This window comes from Scomber scombrus, chromosome 13 (assembly GCF_963691925.1).
Source record: "Scomber scombrus chromosome 13, fScoSco1.1, whole genome shotgun sequence".
Lineage (NCBI taxonomy): Eukaryota > Metazoa > Chordata > Actinopteri > Scombriformes > Scombridae > Scomber > Scomber scombrus.
The window spans coordinates 10,415,098-10,433,461 of NC_084982.1; the positions used below are offsets into that span (position 1 = coordinate 10,415,098).

Genomic DNA, 18,364 nt, shown 5'->3' on the forward strand with positions numbered 1-18,364 from the left:
ACATACAATGTACACTGTAAAGGGCAGGAAATAGGTTTTGGAAGAGGACAGTTTAACTTGGCTTGCAAATCGGACACTGAGGCTTCAGTAGCACCCTAGTAGTTAGTTTAACATTGAGGTGTGGGGACAGTGATTACGTGGTTTAGACTGGGACATGCCATCATGCATACAGAGATGAGGGCTTAAAAGAGTCACCTCCTCTTCCTGCTCCTTTCTCGTCTGTTTGGACCAATCAGAAACTCATTCTGCTGGAGGACTGAGATAGCATGAAGATGGTGGACGGCTCCACAGTAAGGCACGGGCGAGTGGACTGCAGTTACCATGAAAGAGTGAGCGAGCGCAGAGGGCAGAGTCACAGGCACACAGGATCGGTGAGGTGAAGAGATGAGAGGAGTGTGTGGACAGTAATCAAGTGGTAGAGTGAAAGAAGTAGAAGAAGGAGGTTGGATGTAGTTAGAATAGGCATTAGGGTGAATGAAAGGAGAAGGGAGAACGGAACGATGGTGGATGGTGTGAATTTTAAATGTGGTGGTCCATTAAGGTGCAGTGAGAGGGGAGAAAAGAGAAGAAAAAAGCACAGCAGGAAGAAATCTGTCAGACCTTTCATTCATTTTTCCATTCATGGTGCAGCTTGTTTCACAGGAAAGTGAGGATAAGCCACAGGGAACAGGAAGTAATTCTAAATCATGCTGTTGCTCAAAGCTATTAAGGACCCTAATGGTCTTTCTGGATGATTAATAGAGTGAAATACATTTACTGCTTCCTTTCTCAGGTTATTTCAGTTGTGATCTGAAATGTACTGCTAAAGGGGTAATATAATATTTTTTAAAATGGGAAAGCATTAGTGATTGGTTAATTGCTATAGCAAAGTATATAGTGAACACCATCAGAAGTCATTACAGGAATATAATCTAAAGCCTCACTTGGGAACAAGACAAACTTGTAAAGCTTTAGTTTCACTGTAGAGATGGTGATGAGATCCTACCTGTGCACGTTCGGTAGCTGTCGGACACATGGTCCTGCAGAGGACCTTCTTTATGACATCTGGAAGCAAGCTGACTGTAATAAGCAGGATGATGCTGAGCCAGGCCGGACCACTGGACAGCATCTGCATGAACACGTAGTACATCCTCTGGTAGTTGAGGAAGGGCCTATGCAAAAGGAAAGACAAAGGAGTCAGTTTTCCAGAAATGTATAAATCTAAAATGATATAAGGTTAAAGGTGCTAGAAAAAAACAAATCATATTATACCAAATGATGCCTCCCCAGAGAAGAGAGAAAATAACATAGAAAAGTAGAGATCCCCAGATGACAAAGTGATTGATCCAGGTCCAGTGGTGTGTGTCCAAGGCAAGCTGAAACAGAATACATACATAGTAAACACTCGACCAGTCAATGAAGTCAATAACTTGCCTTTAGGCTTTACTGTTGTGCAAACAGAGCAGTCGATCATTTATGTAACATGCTAGTTGACATGTGCTTGTCCACACATACCATCAGGCACATGTGCAATGGTAATAAACTTACTCTAATTGGAAGGATTATGTAATACAGTAGTCATGGATGTTTTATTTTTGCCTACTACATTTCAGCACGCTCACACAGATATTTGCGCACACATGCTCACAAACCTTGAGTGTAACGGTGAACACCAGGACAGTGAAGACCAGAGTCCCGAAGGTCCAGTTCCCAAACATCTGCAGGGGAAAAGAGGAAAAGGTTAGCAGCCACATCAGTCACATAGCCTTATCACCTGAACCCAGGGGTTAGTGAACATCCTACGATGAGCACAGAGGACTGGATAGAGGGGGAGACAGACACCTTCACATCTGACTGGAAAATAGATTTCTTTGCAACTTTCTTTTAAGGTTTGGTGGCAGCAACTGGGAATATTTTCACTTCAATTCTTAGCATCCACATCTTTCTACCCTCTGAAATCCTAGAAAGGTTTAAGCAGACATCAGGAGTGAACAGATGGAATGAGAGTCAGGCGGAGGGTGGAGGCAGAGAAATATCAAGACAAAGAAACTGGGGAATTTATGTAATAACTGCAGCTGGTTGTTGGTACCAGTGCTTTTATCTTTCCTTCCCATCCATTCATTAATCCTTTCCTTTTTGAATGGGGAAAATTTCCTTTTCTTTCTTTTTTTTTTTTTTAAACAGTACAAAAAGTTTACAGGACAAAAACAATCCAGCCACCTTCTGAATACTGGAGCAGTGAAATTAAAAACCAACCCACCCCAAGTATTACTACCACAAACACATGGACAAACAAATGCACACACACACAAATGCAAAAAACACATTAGACAGAAAAACAGACAGATGTTGGATCATTATCTATACTAGTATTACTCTAATTACTACTACAACAAAAACACAGGGATAATGTGAGGGAGCTTTTAAGGTTTCTACTATGTCAGTGGAATTATTAAGATCAGGTACTGTGCAGGATTCAGGGCTTTACAGAGATTAGGGGCTATAATGGAGCACTAGAAAACTACACATTCAAATGAAAATGCATGGATGATGTAAAGTAAGAAAGGATGGAACCGGATGAAACGGTCAAACTGAAAGCTTAAACGGTACGACAGGAACTAAAAGAGCGTGAAAGACAGAGAGAGCTGACAGGGAGGGAGACAGGCTTACCATCTGTGTGTTGGTGGTCATAAGCTGAGGAGGAAGAAGAAGAAAAAGAAGAAGAAGAGGAGCAAAATAAAGAGAGAGGAAGCAGAGAGAAGGAGGGGGAAGAAAAGAGAAAAGAATCAGGACAAAGGGAAAAATGAATATCAGGATGTTTCAACTTAAAAAACAGGACCAAAGGCAATCAAAAACAGTTGACATGATACAAATTAACAATACAGAGAAAGATGCTATTGCGTTGTCGATATGAATGGAAATCTAATGTTGCTGACCTATAGGGGGCCTGAGGAAGAAACCTTACTTTTACAGATTTATTTATATAACAAAACATGAACACAAACTTATTGTCTACTTTCTCATGAGAATCCAATGGAGATGAATGAGTGTTCATAAAGGCAGGACTTCATAATCCTCTTCTAATTTCCCTAAAGGACACTGAACACCTCACAAAGTGGCCAAACTGTCCTATTCCCACTCCATTTACAAAATTAAAGAACTCTGTTATCGCACACACACACAGGCTTACCTGGCCATTGCTGGTGAAGGTGGTGTTGTCAAACAGGAAGTAGGCACCAAAGAAGAAGATAACAGCGTCAAACACACCCAGGCATGTCCAGTAGAGGAAGACAGGCCATCGGAGGAGGGAGTTCTTTGCGATGTCCCTGAGAGAGACAAGCAAGAGGAAAAAACCAAAGCACATTGTATCAAAACAGTCAAAAACAATACACAAATAAGAATATTTCAATCAATAAAAATGGTTTTGTTACTAAATCTCTGCTATAGATCAGCACTTTCTGGTGATCAGACATTTTCTCTAACCTCACCTGTACAAGGTGGGATCCCTCTTGAGTGTCTCCATGGTGACGTGCTGTTCAACCAGGCTGTAGAGGAGTATGGGGAGTGAGGTGAAGCTGATGTTGTACAATGTCAAATAGGCTGTGTCGTACAGAGGCTACAGAGGGAAAAAACAAAAAAGACATCTTTCAGGAAATCTCAATATTCAAAGCAACATTAACTGATTTTGTTAGGCACGATGGAAAGGGCGGAAAACATCTGCCAATATACAATTGCCATGGCAAACATGTTCGTAACTTTGCACTATCCCAACTCCCACTACTAAATTACTACCTAATATTTTTTGCACTATAACTTGCATATGACATTTCTTTTTGCCCTAACCCTCATGGTAAATGGACTGTACTTACATATAGCGCTTTTCTAGATGTATGACCACTCAAAGCGCCTTTACACTACGACAGGGGCTACCACGCAGGGTGCCAACCTGCTCATCAGATGGAAGCTAACCATTTACACACTCATACACCGTTGGCGCAGCCACGGGAGCAATCTGGGGTTATGTATCTTGCCCAAGGACACATCGACATGTGGACTGGAGGAGCCAGGAATCGAACTGCCAATCTTCCAATTGGTGGACGACTGCTCTACCTCCTGAGCCACAGCCCTTGTGCATTTACAAAAAAACCATAAGTACAGCTGCAGTGGTCAAACATTTCATTTAATTACAAAATTATTTTACAGCTTGGTCTTAAGCTTAATATTCTGTCTTCTGGTGCAAACTTGGAAAATAAAGTGTGCTACATAAAATGCTCTTTTCCTGAAGCACAATTCAAGATTTTCATTAAAAAAAACTTGAATTGTTGCAATTGTTTGTAATACATCACCTGAACAGAGCTTCATTCACCATTCTCTTGTTTTACTTCCATGGGTATTTGGTCCTTATCTATTAATTCAATTCCTGGACTGTTGGGAATTATGAGTTTGTAAGTAATCCATATGCAATGAAATACCTCCATTAAAACTGTATTTCACAGTCCATAACCTCTTGTTAAATTTAGTTAGCCTTTTCCTAAATTCTATCTTCAGCCCTTCCCTCAGGTTTTTGTTTTTAGGTCTTAGAATTTTTTCCTCTGCTGTTCTTAAATTGTCCCAAAAAATCTGCTTATCTCAATTCTAGTTGGGTTTGTAAACAAAATATCGTCTTACTTGAACCTTTAACATCAGTTAGGAGTGGTCAGGTAATTTACATCTATCTCTCAGTAAAGAGAGGCCCTCTGCCCCTCATCTCTCAATTAACTCATTTAGGGTGAAAACATAGAACCTAACACAATTATGTGAGCCTTCAATTGGAACACTAATATTGTGTACTACCGCTTTTGTTTCAACTAAAACTGAAGTGAAATTCTTCTTGCCCAAAGGTATTCTACCATTGAGCGCACAACATTTTACATCTCTCGAAAACTCAATGAATATTTCCTTATAGTTATTAACAGTGCTGTCTAAATTTAATCCACATCACTTATGAAATCGTCATGACTACTAATTTGACTATTGAGATCCCCACACACATAAACAGCATCCACACCAGACAGTCGTCAAAAACAAAACTTTTTGTGGATCCCCCTGGAGATAAATAGCAGAAAATAACAAAAAAAGTAAGCAGAAGTTCCAGACAGTCCAACCGTTTCTGTTTCAACACACTAATGTGAGATTGTCAGTATTGAACACAGTAAGACTGTCAAAATTTGTGGGTTAAGCAGTAAATCAGTTCTCCAGATTCTCTCTCTCCTCGACCCACGGCTCCTTGTTCAACAGCTGCCTCCGTTCACTGGTTCCAGCTGATCACACCTCAACAGCACATATTTTCCAAACGAGGGCTCACTGCGAAGAGCTCTAAAGTTCAAGTTGATCAGCTGCTTCACGTGTGACTTTGCAAACTGGATGAAATTGTGATCAGATCTTTTATTATCCCTCAAACTCGTGCTTACGACGAAGCACAGCCACTTTATCTCGAAGGGTAAAGAGCTCCACCTTGATTATACCTGGCCCACTTCCTCTTAGCCTCATCTGCTCCACATTAACAATCTCTGACAAAGGATCACAATGTAACCCCTCAGATAGATTTTTCCAAGGGATTTTCCCTTCAACAAATTAAAGGCCCACAATATTGGCCCATGAGATTGGAATTTGAAAGCTGGGCACTTTGCTTCATTCAGTTTCACCTCCATCATATCCTTTATAGTAGAAACCTGTCCAATATCCAAATCAAGGTTATCTTGAATTTGCCTTACTTTATTATCCATCTCAGCTTTCAGCTACTCTTGGCTTTCAGCAATAAGTTGTTCAGGATGTTCCACTTTACAGTCCAAAAGTTTTTCGGGGGAGGTATGCACCTCAATCTGTAATTTGAGTGAGGCACCGCAGTGATTTGACCTGAGCTCCACCAAGATAGTGTTCATGTCACTGTTTTCAGCTTCTTTCTTCTCCTTTTGCTGCATGGAGTGGTCACCTTTATCAGCCATATTGTATACAAATTTTAGTGCTGATTTTAGTACAGAATTATATGGTATTGTATTGATTGATTTACTTTTTTCTCTGAGCTTACAAACAACTTTTTTTCAAACACTTTCTTTCACACAGTTATCCTTGAATATATCATTTATTTAAAAAAATGTCTACTGCTACTTTTATATACTTTGTTCTATTCATTGTCATACTAATTGTTCTGTTCTTTTCCAATTAAAAATATTTGTAAATGCATTGTCTAAGGTTAGCTCTTAGCATAGAGGAAACTACAACTAAATTTCATTGTGCAAACCTGCATTGTATAATGACAATTAAAATTAACCTTGAAACAACATGGAGCAACATTAGCATTCATTGTATTGAGTTGTATTTGTGGCCACCTAACAAAGTCAAGTGTAATAATCACTCTCCTTTTTGCCCTGCTTGCTTCTGTTTGAATCTGTTTTTTCAGCTCATTGATGTTCATCTGTGTTCACCAGCTATTGCTGCTACTTGAAAGCTCGAAAAAAAACACCTAAAAGGCTGTTTCAAAAGTTAAAAATACTTTCACATTAATTTCAATATAAAGCTAGTTTAATGCATAACACTGAGTACAGTAAGTAAGTAATCACAATATACAGTACCAGGTAAAAGTATGGACACACTTTCCCATTGAAGTTAATGTTATAGTATTAGATATTTACCTGCTGGGAGAACCCACAGAAGAACTGATACAGGAATTGAGGAAAGATGAAGCATACATTCTGGAAAGATTTAAAAAGGAGAAAAAAAACAACAAATGCAAAAAGTGTTAAGCTTATGACAAGTACACTTGAAGAGATTTGAAGAATCTAAAAATGCTACTACGTACACATTTCTGTTTATGCAGAGATTGTGAGCTATAAGCTTACTGAGTGGGCCGTAAAAATCTAGCCTGCCAAAACGAAAAAAAAAAATCAGTTGGCAGGGCACCGCTTGCTGTGAAAGCCGCCCACATTGATCATCGTATCCATGAATCCAGGAGAGAATGTTGCACAAGGGATTCATGAATCCGGTAATCTGTCAGAGTAGCTCTACAATCTGCTTCTTTGTAACTCAGTGTTTCACTGGGAATGACGATAAAGTGATTAAAACAAGCGAGCCAGTGGAGTACACAAGGCATTAGTCAAGTACCTTGTAGAAGAAGTACTGTACGAGTTCAGCAATTCGGATGTAGTAGTAATGGCCATGAACAAGTAGCATCTTCTTAAGGTGTTTGAACTTCGGGATGGCATAGTCACTGTTCCTTGCTGCCTGACGGCCCTCTTTACCCATTATTCCTGACGGGACAAAAAAAGGTCAGTTACATAAAATGTGATGCGGAGAAAAAGCTAAGTGTAACATGAGTAAGTGGACTTCACCAATCCAAAAATAGAGACGACATCACAGCTGAACAATACATTTTTGTTTTCATAATTTCAAGGGAGGTTTGCTGTTCAAAATGTACAATCAAATTTACTGTTGCTTTCATTTTTGATAATAAACACTCAACTAATTTCAAATATCCTGTCTAGGCTCTCTAATGTTACGTGTTTGTGTAAAAAAACAAAATAACATATTGGTTCAGATGTTCATCAGATTTGATTGACTTTCAAATAGAAAAATAAAAAGGCTTAAAAAATCCACTCAAAACGGTATATTTCACATCTTCATTTATCATTTAGAAAAACAGCCACTAATTACAGTAGTGAAATGAGCTCACCAATGCCCACATGTGCTTCTAAGATCATGCTGACATCATTGGCTCCATCACCGATAGCGAGGGTTATAGGGTGCTCCTTAGAAGCTTTGATTAGCTTCACAATCTGTGGAAACAGAAGATAATCCCCCTTCAGTCAGTATCACTGGGCCTGCTATATACATTTATTTGCTTAAGTATTTGCAGGAATCTCACCTGTGCTTTCTGCAGCGGTGCCATGCGACAGCAAAGCACAGCACTACAGTTGCGACAGATATCTAAGAAGATCTCTCGGTAGTTGCCGACACCCTCCTGGTTGGCCTTTAGTACTGCAGATAAAGTGGCCCCGTCGATGATCAGACCAAAGTCAAGACAGTCCACTGACAAACTGGAACAAAATATCACAGAACAATCAACAGAGAACTTTTCACTCAAACAAACATAGACCAGCATGCAGCCTTGAAATTATACTAATTTCATTAGAGACATGCACAGATAAAATGTGAATACAGAGCATTTCCCATGCAGATAGTGTAGGTGTGCAGTACATAATGTAGATGAAGCACTATGTCATACCCAGAAATAGAGCGTTGTCTGAGAACAGTTCTGTTTAGTTCAAACAGAACGTCGTGTAGACTCTGCTCTTCTGTGCGTTTCTTGGTCAGCTCCAGAATCTGGGTGCTACGACGGAACAGCTTGCTGGCGTAGCAGGTAGCTGCTGCCGTCTCCATCTTGTCGCCCGTCAGCACCCAAACTTTCATCCCGGCCTTGTGCAGTGACTCAATGGTGTCTGCAGCTTTGTCCTGGAGCCTGCGCATCAATAAGTCAATACCTGTTTCAGCCTCCAGTGGGGTAGGTTAAAGCATCCATCAAAACTTCAATCAATCAATTACCAACTGGAGATAACTTATCAATGCATGACCACCCACTGTCCCACACCATCACCAGTTCATCTATTAGGAAGTCAAACTGTCAGGGAGCTGATCGATCAGATAGAAAAAACTGCCTCTGCAGGTCAATACTGAAGTCTGGTACATCTTAAATTATAAAAGAACAGAAAATAAAACGGGCACAAGTAGCACGGTACATTAGTAGTAAGTCACCTATCAGGGCTCGAAGTGAATCTTTTTTTGCCCTCATGAGTCGTGATAATACTTTGAAACCAGCTTCATGACTCATTAATCTTCCCTTCTGTCCCACTGCTGCAGCACTGTTTTTAAATCTTCCCCTTCCTCTCTCTCTCTCTCCTTTCATGGCGACCAACCTGTCCTCCACTGCCGTAGCACCCAAGAGCACAAAGTCCCTTTCGATGATGTCATAGGCCTGAGCCAGCCTCTGCTCCCTGTCCTGCAGGGCCAGTTTGGCGTTGTTTAGGTGATGACACGCCTCCGCGTATTCAGAGTCCGACAGTCTTTTATAGGCGACGCAGAGAGTCCGCAGCCCCTCCTGGTGTCACAGTGAAGAAAGAGTGATGGAGGGGATACATTAGCTGTGAATTTATTATGAAGCCATGTTTCACATAATGTGAGTTACTTAAAAACTGAATCACAAGGGCATTGGAAGAATAATATCCCAATGATGACATTTTGTGTTATAAAAATTCTGTGACTTTTTTGTATTCTGTTGAATTTTACTGTTGACAGACTGGAGCAGCCACTTAAAAGAATAGTTTGACATTTTAGGAAATACAGATCGTGTTGTAAGTGTTGTCTTTTCTTGGTTCTAAATTACAGTAAAATGATATCATTTTCTGAACTTGTCAGACTCTTCTTCTATTACTTGCCTTTACACACTTACTCATTATATCCACATTACTGATGATTATTTATCAAAAATCTCATTGTGTACATATTATGTGAAAGCACCAATGGTATTTGGTCAATATTATCATGATATTTGATTTTCACCATATCATCCAGCCCAATCTGAAGGATACATAAATACTTTAATTTAGGAAAAACATCACTGAATAATATTCATGCAGATCCTGGCCCTGTGTATTTGCAAACCTATCATAAAATAGTGGTTTAAATCCGGTTTATGTTATGTTTATGTTACTTACCACAGCATTCTGCTCCACTCGTGCTCTCACCTGCTCCACCTTCCCAGACACCACTCGAGGAAAAATGGATGAGTCTGCCCCCTTACAGAAGAGTAGGTATTCTCCTGAGACACACACATACACAAAAAAACATTTTAAACAAACAGCAGGTCAGGTGCTGCTATACAGATAAGAGCACTGATACACACATGGACTTCTGCATGTGAGTTTTTTCTTACCTGAGCTCGACTTGACAATGACGCTCATTCTCCTCCTTACAGAGTCAAAGTTCAGTACATGTAGCAGCTCAAACCTGAAGGAGAGACAGTGTTGGTGTAAAAACAGTTATTTTTCTTAGTTTTCTGATTGCTGTTGAGATTTTCATTCTCATTTCTTTGGTGGGTTTTTCCAACACAACATTAGTCCACTTCAGACCAACTCAATTATTGTCTTTTTTCAGTGAACGAAGGTCCTTTTCCTAGTTCATTGTTTTTTGGGAAGTACCCTCTCTACTTTCTGAGAAAAGTCTTAAAAGAGGGTATATCAAAAACAAGTATACCAGGGTGTGGGTGCACTTTTCATGGGTGCCTGTTTTTTCAAATGATGACTTCAAAAGAAGCTTTTAGAAATGTTTCACTGTAATGTCAACCGCCTCATGTTGTGTCATCAAATGCACTTCTACCTAAAAAGGACCCCAAGCTCTGTTTTCAGTTGCTGAAAATTGCAGATGAACTTTAACTTACTAGTAAGCAAACTGTAATTCATACAACACAAACTGAACATCTCAGATGGAGATTTTGACTTATGTAAGTTTAGATTGGTCTGGTGGTTTGTGTGGAGGTTGACAGCAATAAGAAATCACAGCTTTTGGTAACTTCTGTGGAGCATGAAACACAATCCGAGAGCGGTTTCCCTCCAGGCAGCTGATGTATGGTCTCGACTCCATTAGCTAAATTACTCCTATTCTATCTCCTGTGGTGTAACCACAAACACACAGTTAGCAGACCAACCTTTCAATCTCATCATCTTTGTTGAGGATCTCCATGTAGTTGTCTCTCAGTCTCAGATAGGTGTAACCCAACCTAGCACCAAAAAGGGGGAGAAAGGATTCATTAAAGTCTGACAGAAAGTATTCATATATATGTTACTGGAAAAACTACAGGTGTTCTGACACTTTTAAGGTAACATGACCACAGCTCACATGCTGCAGTATGTCACATCTGTGAAAGCAATACGTGAGAGCAACAGCCTGAGATGTGGCATATTGGACTGTGTGTGTTACGTGTCTAAGATCACGTTTAGACTGAAAATAGAACTGCGTTAAAAAAAAGAGGCAAAGGGCTCTGCATATATGTGAGCATGTTGTCTCAGATACTGGTGGGAAAACAAAATACAATCATGGGTATCTAGTTTCAGCACCACATTCCATCCATGAGATTATGTGACGGCAAAACACTGCACAGTGGTTCTTACAATTCTGGAAAGTTATCACCAGAGCCAGGCTGATATATGGCCAGTATTAGCTCATTGCATATATATCGGCATCAGTGTACATGTCAACAAAAACATATATTGGTGCCGGGTTCCCAGCTGTGCCAACGTAATGGCCTCATTTAAATCAATGAGGCTAAATTTTTCCCACAGTGATGTACAGAATCAGTTTCACTGCTGACTGCTATAACATGTTTTTCCCTCTGTTGGCTCTTTACTCTATGGCACCAGAAATGATCACGTGTTTCACTTGCTGAAGACTAAACTGAGGGCAAAAAGTCCCAGAAGTAAGTGAAGAGGGTTGCAAAACAAGCCTAACCGAGCATCACCGAGGAAAAAAAACAAATATCTTCTGGTGTGTGTGTGAATAAGAGATGTTGTGGGAGTCTGAGTATAAAAAAGGCTGCTACTCCTACGACATTCATCTGATGTGAATGTGAACACCCTCAAAATAAAGCTGAAAGTCTGCAGTGTCTGGGTTCAAAGCCAACATGCTGCAGTGCTGGAGTACAGAACCAATAAACAAATATATAGGTCATTGCCCACCTACAGAATTTTACTAATATAGTGTGTTTCGCTGCTTTTACCTTTTCATTCCTTCCACCAAAGCCACCTCATCTGGTGAGGAGGAGATGTAAAAGGAGGTGGGCTTGCCCTGGTGGATGCCCCTCTTAATGCCATCCACTGTCTCCTCCTCCTTCACCTGCACCGTGTGACACAGACACAGCGCCCGAAAAAACAGGTCCTCGTGTTCCTGCAGCCACAAAACCATGCATTATAATCCTATTTTACCAAAGCAACTGTCAAATCCATTTTAATAGCATTATAGAAATTAAATACAAAATTAAAATAACTTCTTTGGGGGATGGAATCCAGCTTTCCCATTTACATGCAGTAATCCTTAAGTTCCTTTAAACTTTTTGGATGACACTTTTGTAGTTCTTTACTACCGTATTTTTTATGTATTTACCTCTCTCTCTCTCTCTCTCTCTCTCTCTCTCTCTCTCTCTCTCTCTCTCTCTCTCTCTCTCTCTCTCTCTCTCTCTCTCTCTCTCTCTCTCTCTCTCTCTCTCTCTCTCTCTCTCTCTCTCTCTCTCTCTCTCTCTCTCTCTCTCTCTCTCTCTCTCTCTCTCTCTCTCTCTCTCTCTCTCTCTCTCTCTCTCTCTCTCTCTCTCTCTCTCTCTCTCTCTCTCATCATCATCATCATCATCATCTGTGGTGCTATTGCTGACTTGCCAATTTTTCTTCTATTAAATCTAAACATTGTTGGCAGAAATGAAAAGCTCATCACTTTTCTGTGGACCAGAGGACTTCTGGTTCCATGTAAGACAAAGCTAACACCAAGGGGTTTGAAAGAAATTGTCACAGTTTTCATGAACTGGATATAGGTTGTATCACTTTTGTGTAATATTTTCTGCTGTCTGAGAGAGTGGCAAGTTAATCTGTAAGTGTCGCTCACCCACACGTTTATCTCTTTATTAAAGAGTTTTCTTTCCTTTTGTCTCCACAATTAAACCAAAGCAGAGTAAGCACAGTCAAAAATCTTCAGGCGTGTCAAACACAAACACACAAACATACACACAGACTTACTCTTCTATATCCCCCAGGTGAGGAATCAATCATGTCTATACTGGAGGCAGCGCTGAGGATTTGGCCGTTGCAGATGGCATGCGGAATGTAGACGTTCCCATCGACACAACATTCAATAAACTCCATGTTATTCTCAGTCAGAGTGCCGGTCTTATCAGTGAACACATATTCCACCTGGGAGGAAGGGAAGAGGATGGGTAGGGTAAGGGCATGTTTATGAAGTTTAAATCCAGATACTGTATGCAAATATGCGTACGTGTGTGTGTGTGTGTACGTGTGTGTGTTTGTTTGTTTGTTTGTGTGTGTGTGTGTTCATGTACTTGTCCCAGTTCTTCATTCAGGTCGGAGGTGTTGACCTGTGCTCCCTCTCCCAACTCTTCATCAAACATCTCCTCATCCCAGGTGATGAAATAGGAGCCTAGAAATTTCTGCATCTCCACTGTCACGTACATAGACACTGGGATGATGTAATTGAACAAGACCATGAAGGCCAAGAAGTCTGTGAAAGCTCGGATCACCTGAAGGGAGAGTTAAGAGAGGCAACTGCTTTGATTACCAGCACCAGCAAAAAGTGAAGTTTTAGGAAATTGAGTTTATGACTTTGGGTAAAGAATCATTAGGTTAAGATTTGTTTTAAACGGACCACATGGCGCTGACGCTCAATCTCAGTCCTGTGGTTGTACCAGGGCTCGTCTCGGTCAGGAGACCACTGCCAAGCGTATTTCAGAACAGTGTTGATCACTGCTTTACTGATCAAGATGCACAGGTACACGATCAGAAAGGCATTCATAGACCTGCAGAGAGACAAAGAATTGGAGTAAAGGTCAGTACCAGTGAACACAAAGCACACCAATTCTCACAGAACAATTCTTGACAGACTGCAAATCTAAATGGAAGTCAGTCAAGAGGAGAGGGGGCATTAATCATACTTTTCTACAGCGGAGCGCTTCTGAGATTTAGACTGGTAATTAAGTGCCATCTTGGTCTCCATGCCAGTGTAGACTGCAACAGCTGAGGGAAGAGAAAACCCTGTGTTACTATAACAAAAAAATAAATCAGCCTTTACTCTTAACATTTAACAGACATTAAGCAGAGTGAGTACACATGATAATACCATAAATATGTTGTGTGTTCTTCAGTGTTGCTCCTCTGAGGAGCAAGTTCTCCGCCCCAAGTGGTCTGCAAGAATAAAAGAGAATCTTTTACTATGTTTATTTCATGGAATAGTTTGACATAATATAATAAAATAAGCTTTTCTGCAAGCGATATCATTCACTGTCAAGCTAGCCAACTTTTGAAGCTGGGATATGATTTGCTTAGCTTAGCATTAAGACTGGAAACAGGGGGAAACAACCAGACTGGCTCAGTCCAAAGGTAATAAAACCTGCCCGCCAGCCCTTCTGAATCTCTAAAGCTAAAACAACATTATATCTTGTTTGCTTCAGCTGTACAAAATTTGAAGTGTAAATATAAGCTTTAGAGGTGCTGTTGGCTAGTTGTTGTTTTTTTTATAACGTTGGAACGCAGCAGGCTAGCTGCTTCCAGTTTTGGTGCTAAGTTAACTAACTGGTTGTAGTGTCATATTTATCATAGATATAAGAGTGGTATCAATCTTGTCATTCAATTGTTGGCAAAAAAAACAAATATAACCATATTTCCCAAAATACCAAACTATTTCATAAAAAAACACATTTGAGACATCTGAATAACCCTAACCCTATAATCTGCCATTGTCCATTACAAATATACCTACATTATAAGAAAAGTATACATTATGCAAAAAACTGCACAAAAAGTATACCCACCTAGCCACAGGCTCTTCTTTGTCCTTGTAAATATTGATGCGTCCCACAAATCTGAGAAAACATCATAGCAAAGTCAAATCCAGACATAAAAATGAAGGAAGATAGAGAGAGATAGTAGCACATCTGTGTACAAACATGCATCAATGAGCGTATGTCACACTCACTTGTAGAGGTCAGGCTGCGGTTGTTCACATTCAATAGTGGCATGCAGAGAATCCACCTCCTGCTCTGTTCTAAAGGCCATGGTATCTGGTATAGCATAATAGGTCTGAGGCAGAGAGGTGGAGGAAGAGGGAAGAAAAAGACAACATAGGAAAATGTCACCCACAGCCACTAACGAGAGAGGAGTTCCATTTGACTCCTCAGTCTGGCTTCCAGCAGGTTTTCTATATGACCGAGAATCGGGAGCCAGGGAGGTGAGCAGTTACAGAGTGCTCCCTGGGTCAGCAGAGGACAGCATGCTGGGATGGTGAGCACATCGGGGGGTCGCCCCCGGGGCGTGTATGAAGAAAGTGGGCGGAGTACTCTTAGGTACGCTGTGGGATATGTGTGTGAGTGTGTATGCTCAGCCATGCGTGTGATTGTGTGAGTGACATCAATGAATATCAGTGGAGAAGTGAGAATGTGAATGAGTGTCATCTGCATCTTTATGTATTTGCGTGTTTGTGTGCATCCATATGGCCAAATCTAAGACTCTTAGCATTTTAATTACTGGGTGGAACATTTAGTTTACTTAAAACCAATTTTAAAAGTGAGAATAAGAAAAGAAAGACGAGAAAAATGAATTGTCATACTGTAAAATGCAGTTGTGTTTAGTAAAACTGATGCTAGCATTGTTCTGTATTAATCCAAGAATGGAAATTAAATGCAAAAAATATTTTTATTTACATTTTAACACTTTAAAAGGGCGCAAATTCAGGTTTAGTCTTTTTATGGACTCATGGAAACCTAGAATGTCCTTTTTTTGGGATAAAAAATAGTAAATTTAAAGAACTAGTCTTGGCACCTTGTGACTAGACTCCCCATCCAGGCTGGTGGTGGTGACGTAGCAGGTCCCATCATGGCGGCTGGATGAAAGCAGGATGAGGTCACAGGGGAAAGTCTCATCCTCCCTCACCACGACGATGTCCCCCACCTGACAGAGGGACAGCCACATCACACACCCTTTAATGGCTTTTGCATCAATAATAAATGGAAGTCTTTTGACCAGTTGTTCGCATAAACACAGAACGTAAAAAACACACAGCCAGACCTACGGATAATCGTCTACTCATCCTTTACCATTCCTTTTTTTTTTTTTTTCTTTTCCAAAGGATTGAGAAGTTGCATAACGGATTATGCGAGTGGAGCAGCTTAAGCTCTGATAAATCCCATCTCCACGGTGACCATACACATGACACGCGCTCTCTGATTTTGCATGATTAATATATTCATCATTATTCCTGCTCCCAATTCACACTTTAATCCTCTCTGTTTGATCTACGGTTGTGAGAAACCTTGGTACAGAAACTGCCGTAAGATGGAGAGACAGAGACGCAAAGATAAAGAGGGGAGCAGAAAGAAAGGAGAGAGAGGGGGACAGATTAAAGAAAACAGAGAAACATTTCCGTGTATGTGGATGTAGAATTTGCTCCACAGGACACATTTCTTAACCAATCAAATTCAGTCACAACTACTATGGTAACACAAACTATAATACTCTGTAACCTTTAAGCCTGAACAGCTGTACTGAAGCCTTCAAGCCTCTGCTCACTCAATGGGAGCAGCAGACGAAGAAATTACACGAACCTGAAGCATACTACATAGGAGGTGCTTACAGTAGCTAGATACTCATATGCAGTCTGGCTACCCTGTTCTCATTCATCCTGGGATGAAATGGAAGAGATTTTTGTAATAAAAAAAGAAAAGAAAAGAAGAAAAAAAGGCACGCCCATTAGTGAAGCTCATTCATGCATTTCCACTGACTCTTGACATCCACCCCTGCATCTGCCACCAAAACCAGGACTGTTAATGTAATGTAATGTAATGTAAATAAAACAAAGCAATATTGCTGCCTGCAATCTCTCTTGAAAATGAACACCGTAGGAGTCTTTCATTTCCATTGTAGAATATTTTAACAGCTCCCACTTCTAAATAAAACGAGAAAGTTACGTCTTTGATTATTAGTTCATTTAGCTAGAGAGTACAACAGTCTTTAATAGGTGTTTACCCTGCCGCCATGTTTCAGTTAACGGTTAAAACAAAGAGCATGAATGATAGAGTATCATTGCATCAAAATTATAATCCTTAAGATTTCAATCCTGGTTGATTTTGCATTATCTGTGGTCACCGTCTGTAATGGAAAATGTTTGAGAGTTTCCTTGAGTGTAATGCACCAGTCAAATTCACCACATGTATAAACCTATTTGGCAATAAACCCATTTCTGATTTTGATTCTAATAAAATGAGACACATGTGGGTATCGCTCAATCAGAGCAGCACTGTCGTCTGACACTGCAACATTGAACTCCTGATAAATGCTGTCTTCTGCATGACATAAAATGTGCACATGCACTTTCATTTACAAAACACTTTAAGTTCAAGATTCAATTTTAGAATTGAAGATGGAGCTTTTTTGACATTTTTGGAAGCAATTTCTGAATATACTTCTAAAGCTTGGAATAGAAAGAGAAAGATAACTTACTGTAGATAAACACTGTATGAGTCCTGGAGACTATACATTATATGTTAGTATATACTGAATCAGGCTTAAAGGAAATGAATTATTTGAACTTTGCACATGAAAGATGAATAATTCCATCTTATGTCACTTTTTCTCTATAGCAGTACATTTCACAGAAGAATATTGTACTTTTTACTGCATTTATCTGATAACGATATTATTATTACTATATGAGTTACTTTGCAGATATAGATTTGACACACAAGGCACATATACAGTACATCATTTTATAAAATATGATGCATTGTTACAAATATAACTTCCTAACGGTATAAAAAGCAACATTAAAATGGTGTTTACGTGTAATACATCAGTAATTAAAATCCAAAAATATAGACGACAATATAACACTCATAAAGAACAATGAGTAATTTTGCTGACAGTTTTTACACATAACTAAATATTTACATAATGCTTATGCATGGACAGATAAAGAGAGCCAGTAAATTGAATGGCTAATGTAAAAATAAGAGGACTGATGCAAATGCAAATCTTCAGAGTGACTGTATACCTAGGCATTTTCAAGAATTAGACTGAGCCATACACCAAACACTGATCTGCTGTTGCATCAGAGTGACGCAAGAGAACATTAGGGGATGATGACAGGAATATCTTGATTTACGTAATATATCAGTCCTATTCCTTCTCCAAGGGACTCTAGCATGGTGCACGAGGGGACACTATGTTTGTTGCTCTACTACAGTTTCAGTGGAATTAATTGGTGGGAAAGGAAAGGGAGAGCAGGAAATGAGAGAACAAAGTTAGTGAAGACTGTAGAGAGGAAAAGAAGGGGTGTGAGAGAGACGGTTAAATAGCAAAGTGAGCTATGCAGCAGTACGGTAGCGTTGCTTTGTGGCCTCAGGTGCTGTACTGCTCTAATGAGGCCATTCTTACCCGTAGCTTGTGACTCTGCGTCCTCACCACTTTCTCTTGCTGCACAACGTCCACCGGACACTCGTTTATAGAGCAGTCAGCCTTGTGTCTGAGCCAGTCCTCATAGCCCTGAGAGAGATGCAGTAAGAGAGAAAAAGGCTGTAAGAGAAGGCAAGAGA

The 18,364-nt window shown here is 40.1% G+C and overlaps 1 protein-coding gene across 1 annotated transcript in view; it reads right to left on the reverse strand.

The window, feature by feature from the left end:
• Positions 1–232: 232 nt before the first annotated feature.
• Positions 233–18,364, reverse strand: part of LOC133992892 (phospholipid-transporting ATPase IH-like) — a 30,022-nt gene continuing 11,890 nt past the window's right edge. Inside the window, exons 5-29 of the mRNA XM_062431673.1 lie at positions 18,207–18,314; positions 15,597–15,725; positions 14,755–14,858; positions 14,591–14,641; positions 13,900–13,964; positions 13,715–13,796; positions 13,429–13,579; positions 13,106–13,303; positions 12,786–12,959; positions 11,783–11,949; positions 10,715–10,786; positions 9,944–10,017; positions 9,726–9,829; positions 8,928–9,109; positions 8,240–8,473; positions 7,880–8,051; positions 7,688–7,790; positions 7,120–7,265; positions 6,651–6,710; positions 3,468–3,595; positions 3,170–3,305; positions 1,632–1,697; positions 1,252–1,355; positions 986–1,151; positions 233–310 (exon numbers count right to left, since the gene is read on the reverse strand). Of these exons, the coding sequence (XP_062287657.1) occupies positions 233–310; positions 986–1,151; positions 1,252–1,355; positions 1,632–1,697; positions 3,170–3,305; positions 3,468–3,595; positions 6,651–6,710; positions 7,120–7,265; positions 7,688–7,790; positions 7,880–8,051; positions 8,240–8,473; positions 8,928–9,109; positions 9,726–9,829; positions 9,944–10,017; positions 10,715–10,786; positions 11,783–11,949; positions 12,786–12,959; positions 13,106–13,303; positions 13,429–13,579; positions 13,715–13,796; positions 13,900–13,964; positions 14,591–14,641; positions 14,755–14,858; positions 15,597–15,725; positions 18,207–18,314 (3,054 nt within the window). The remainder of the gene's footprint in view (positions 311–985; positions 1,152–1,251; positions 1,356–1,631; positions 1,698–3,169; positions 3,306–3,467; positions 3,596–6,650; positions 6,711–7,119; positions 7,266–7,687; positions 7,791–7,879; positions 8,052–8,239; positions 8,474–8,927; positions 9,110–9,725; positions 9,830–9,943; positions 10,018–10,714; positions 10,787–11,782; positions 11,950–12,785; positions 12,960–13,105; positions 13,304–13,428; positions 13,580–13,714; positions 13,797–13,899; positions 13,965–14,590; positions 14,642–14,754; positions 14,859–15,596; positions 15,726–18,206; positions 18,315–18,364) is intronic.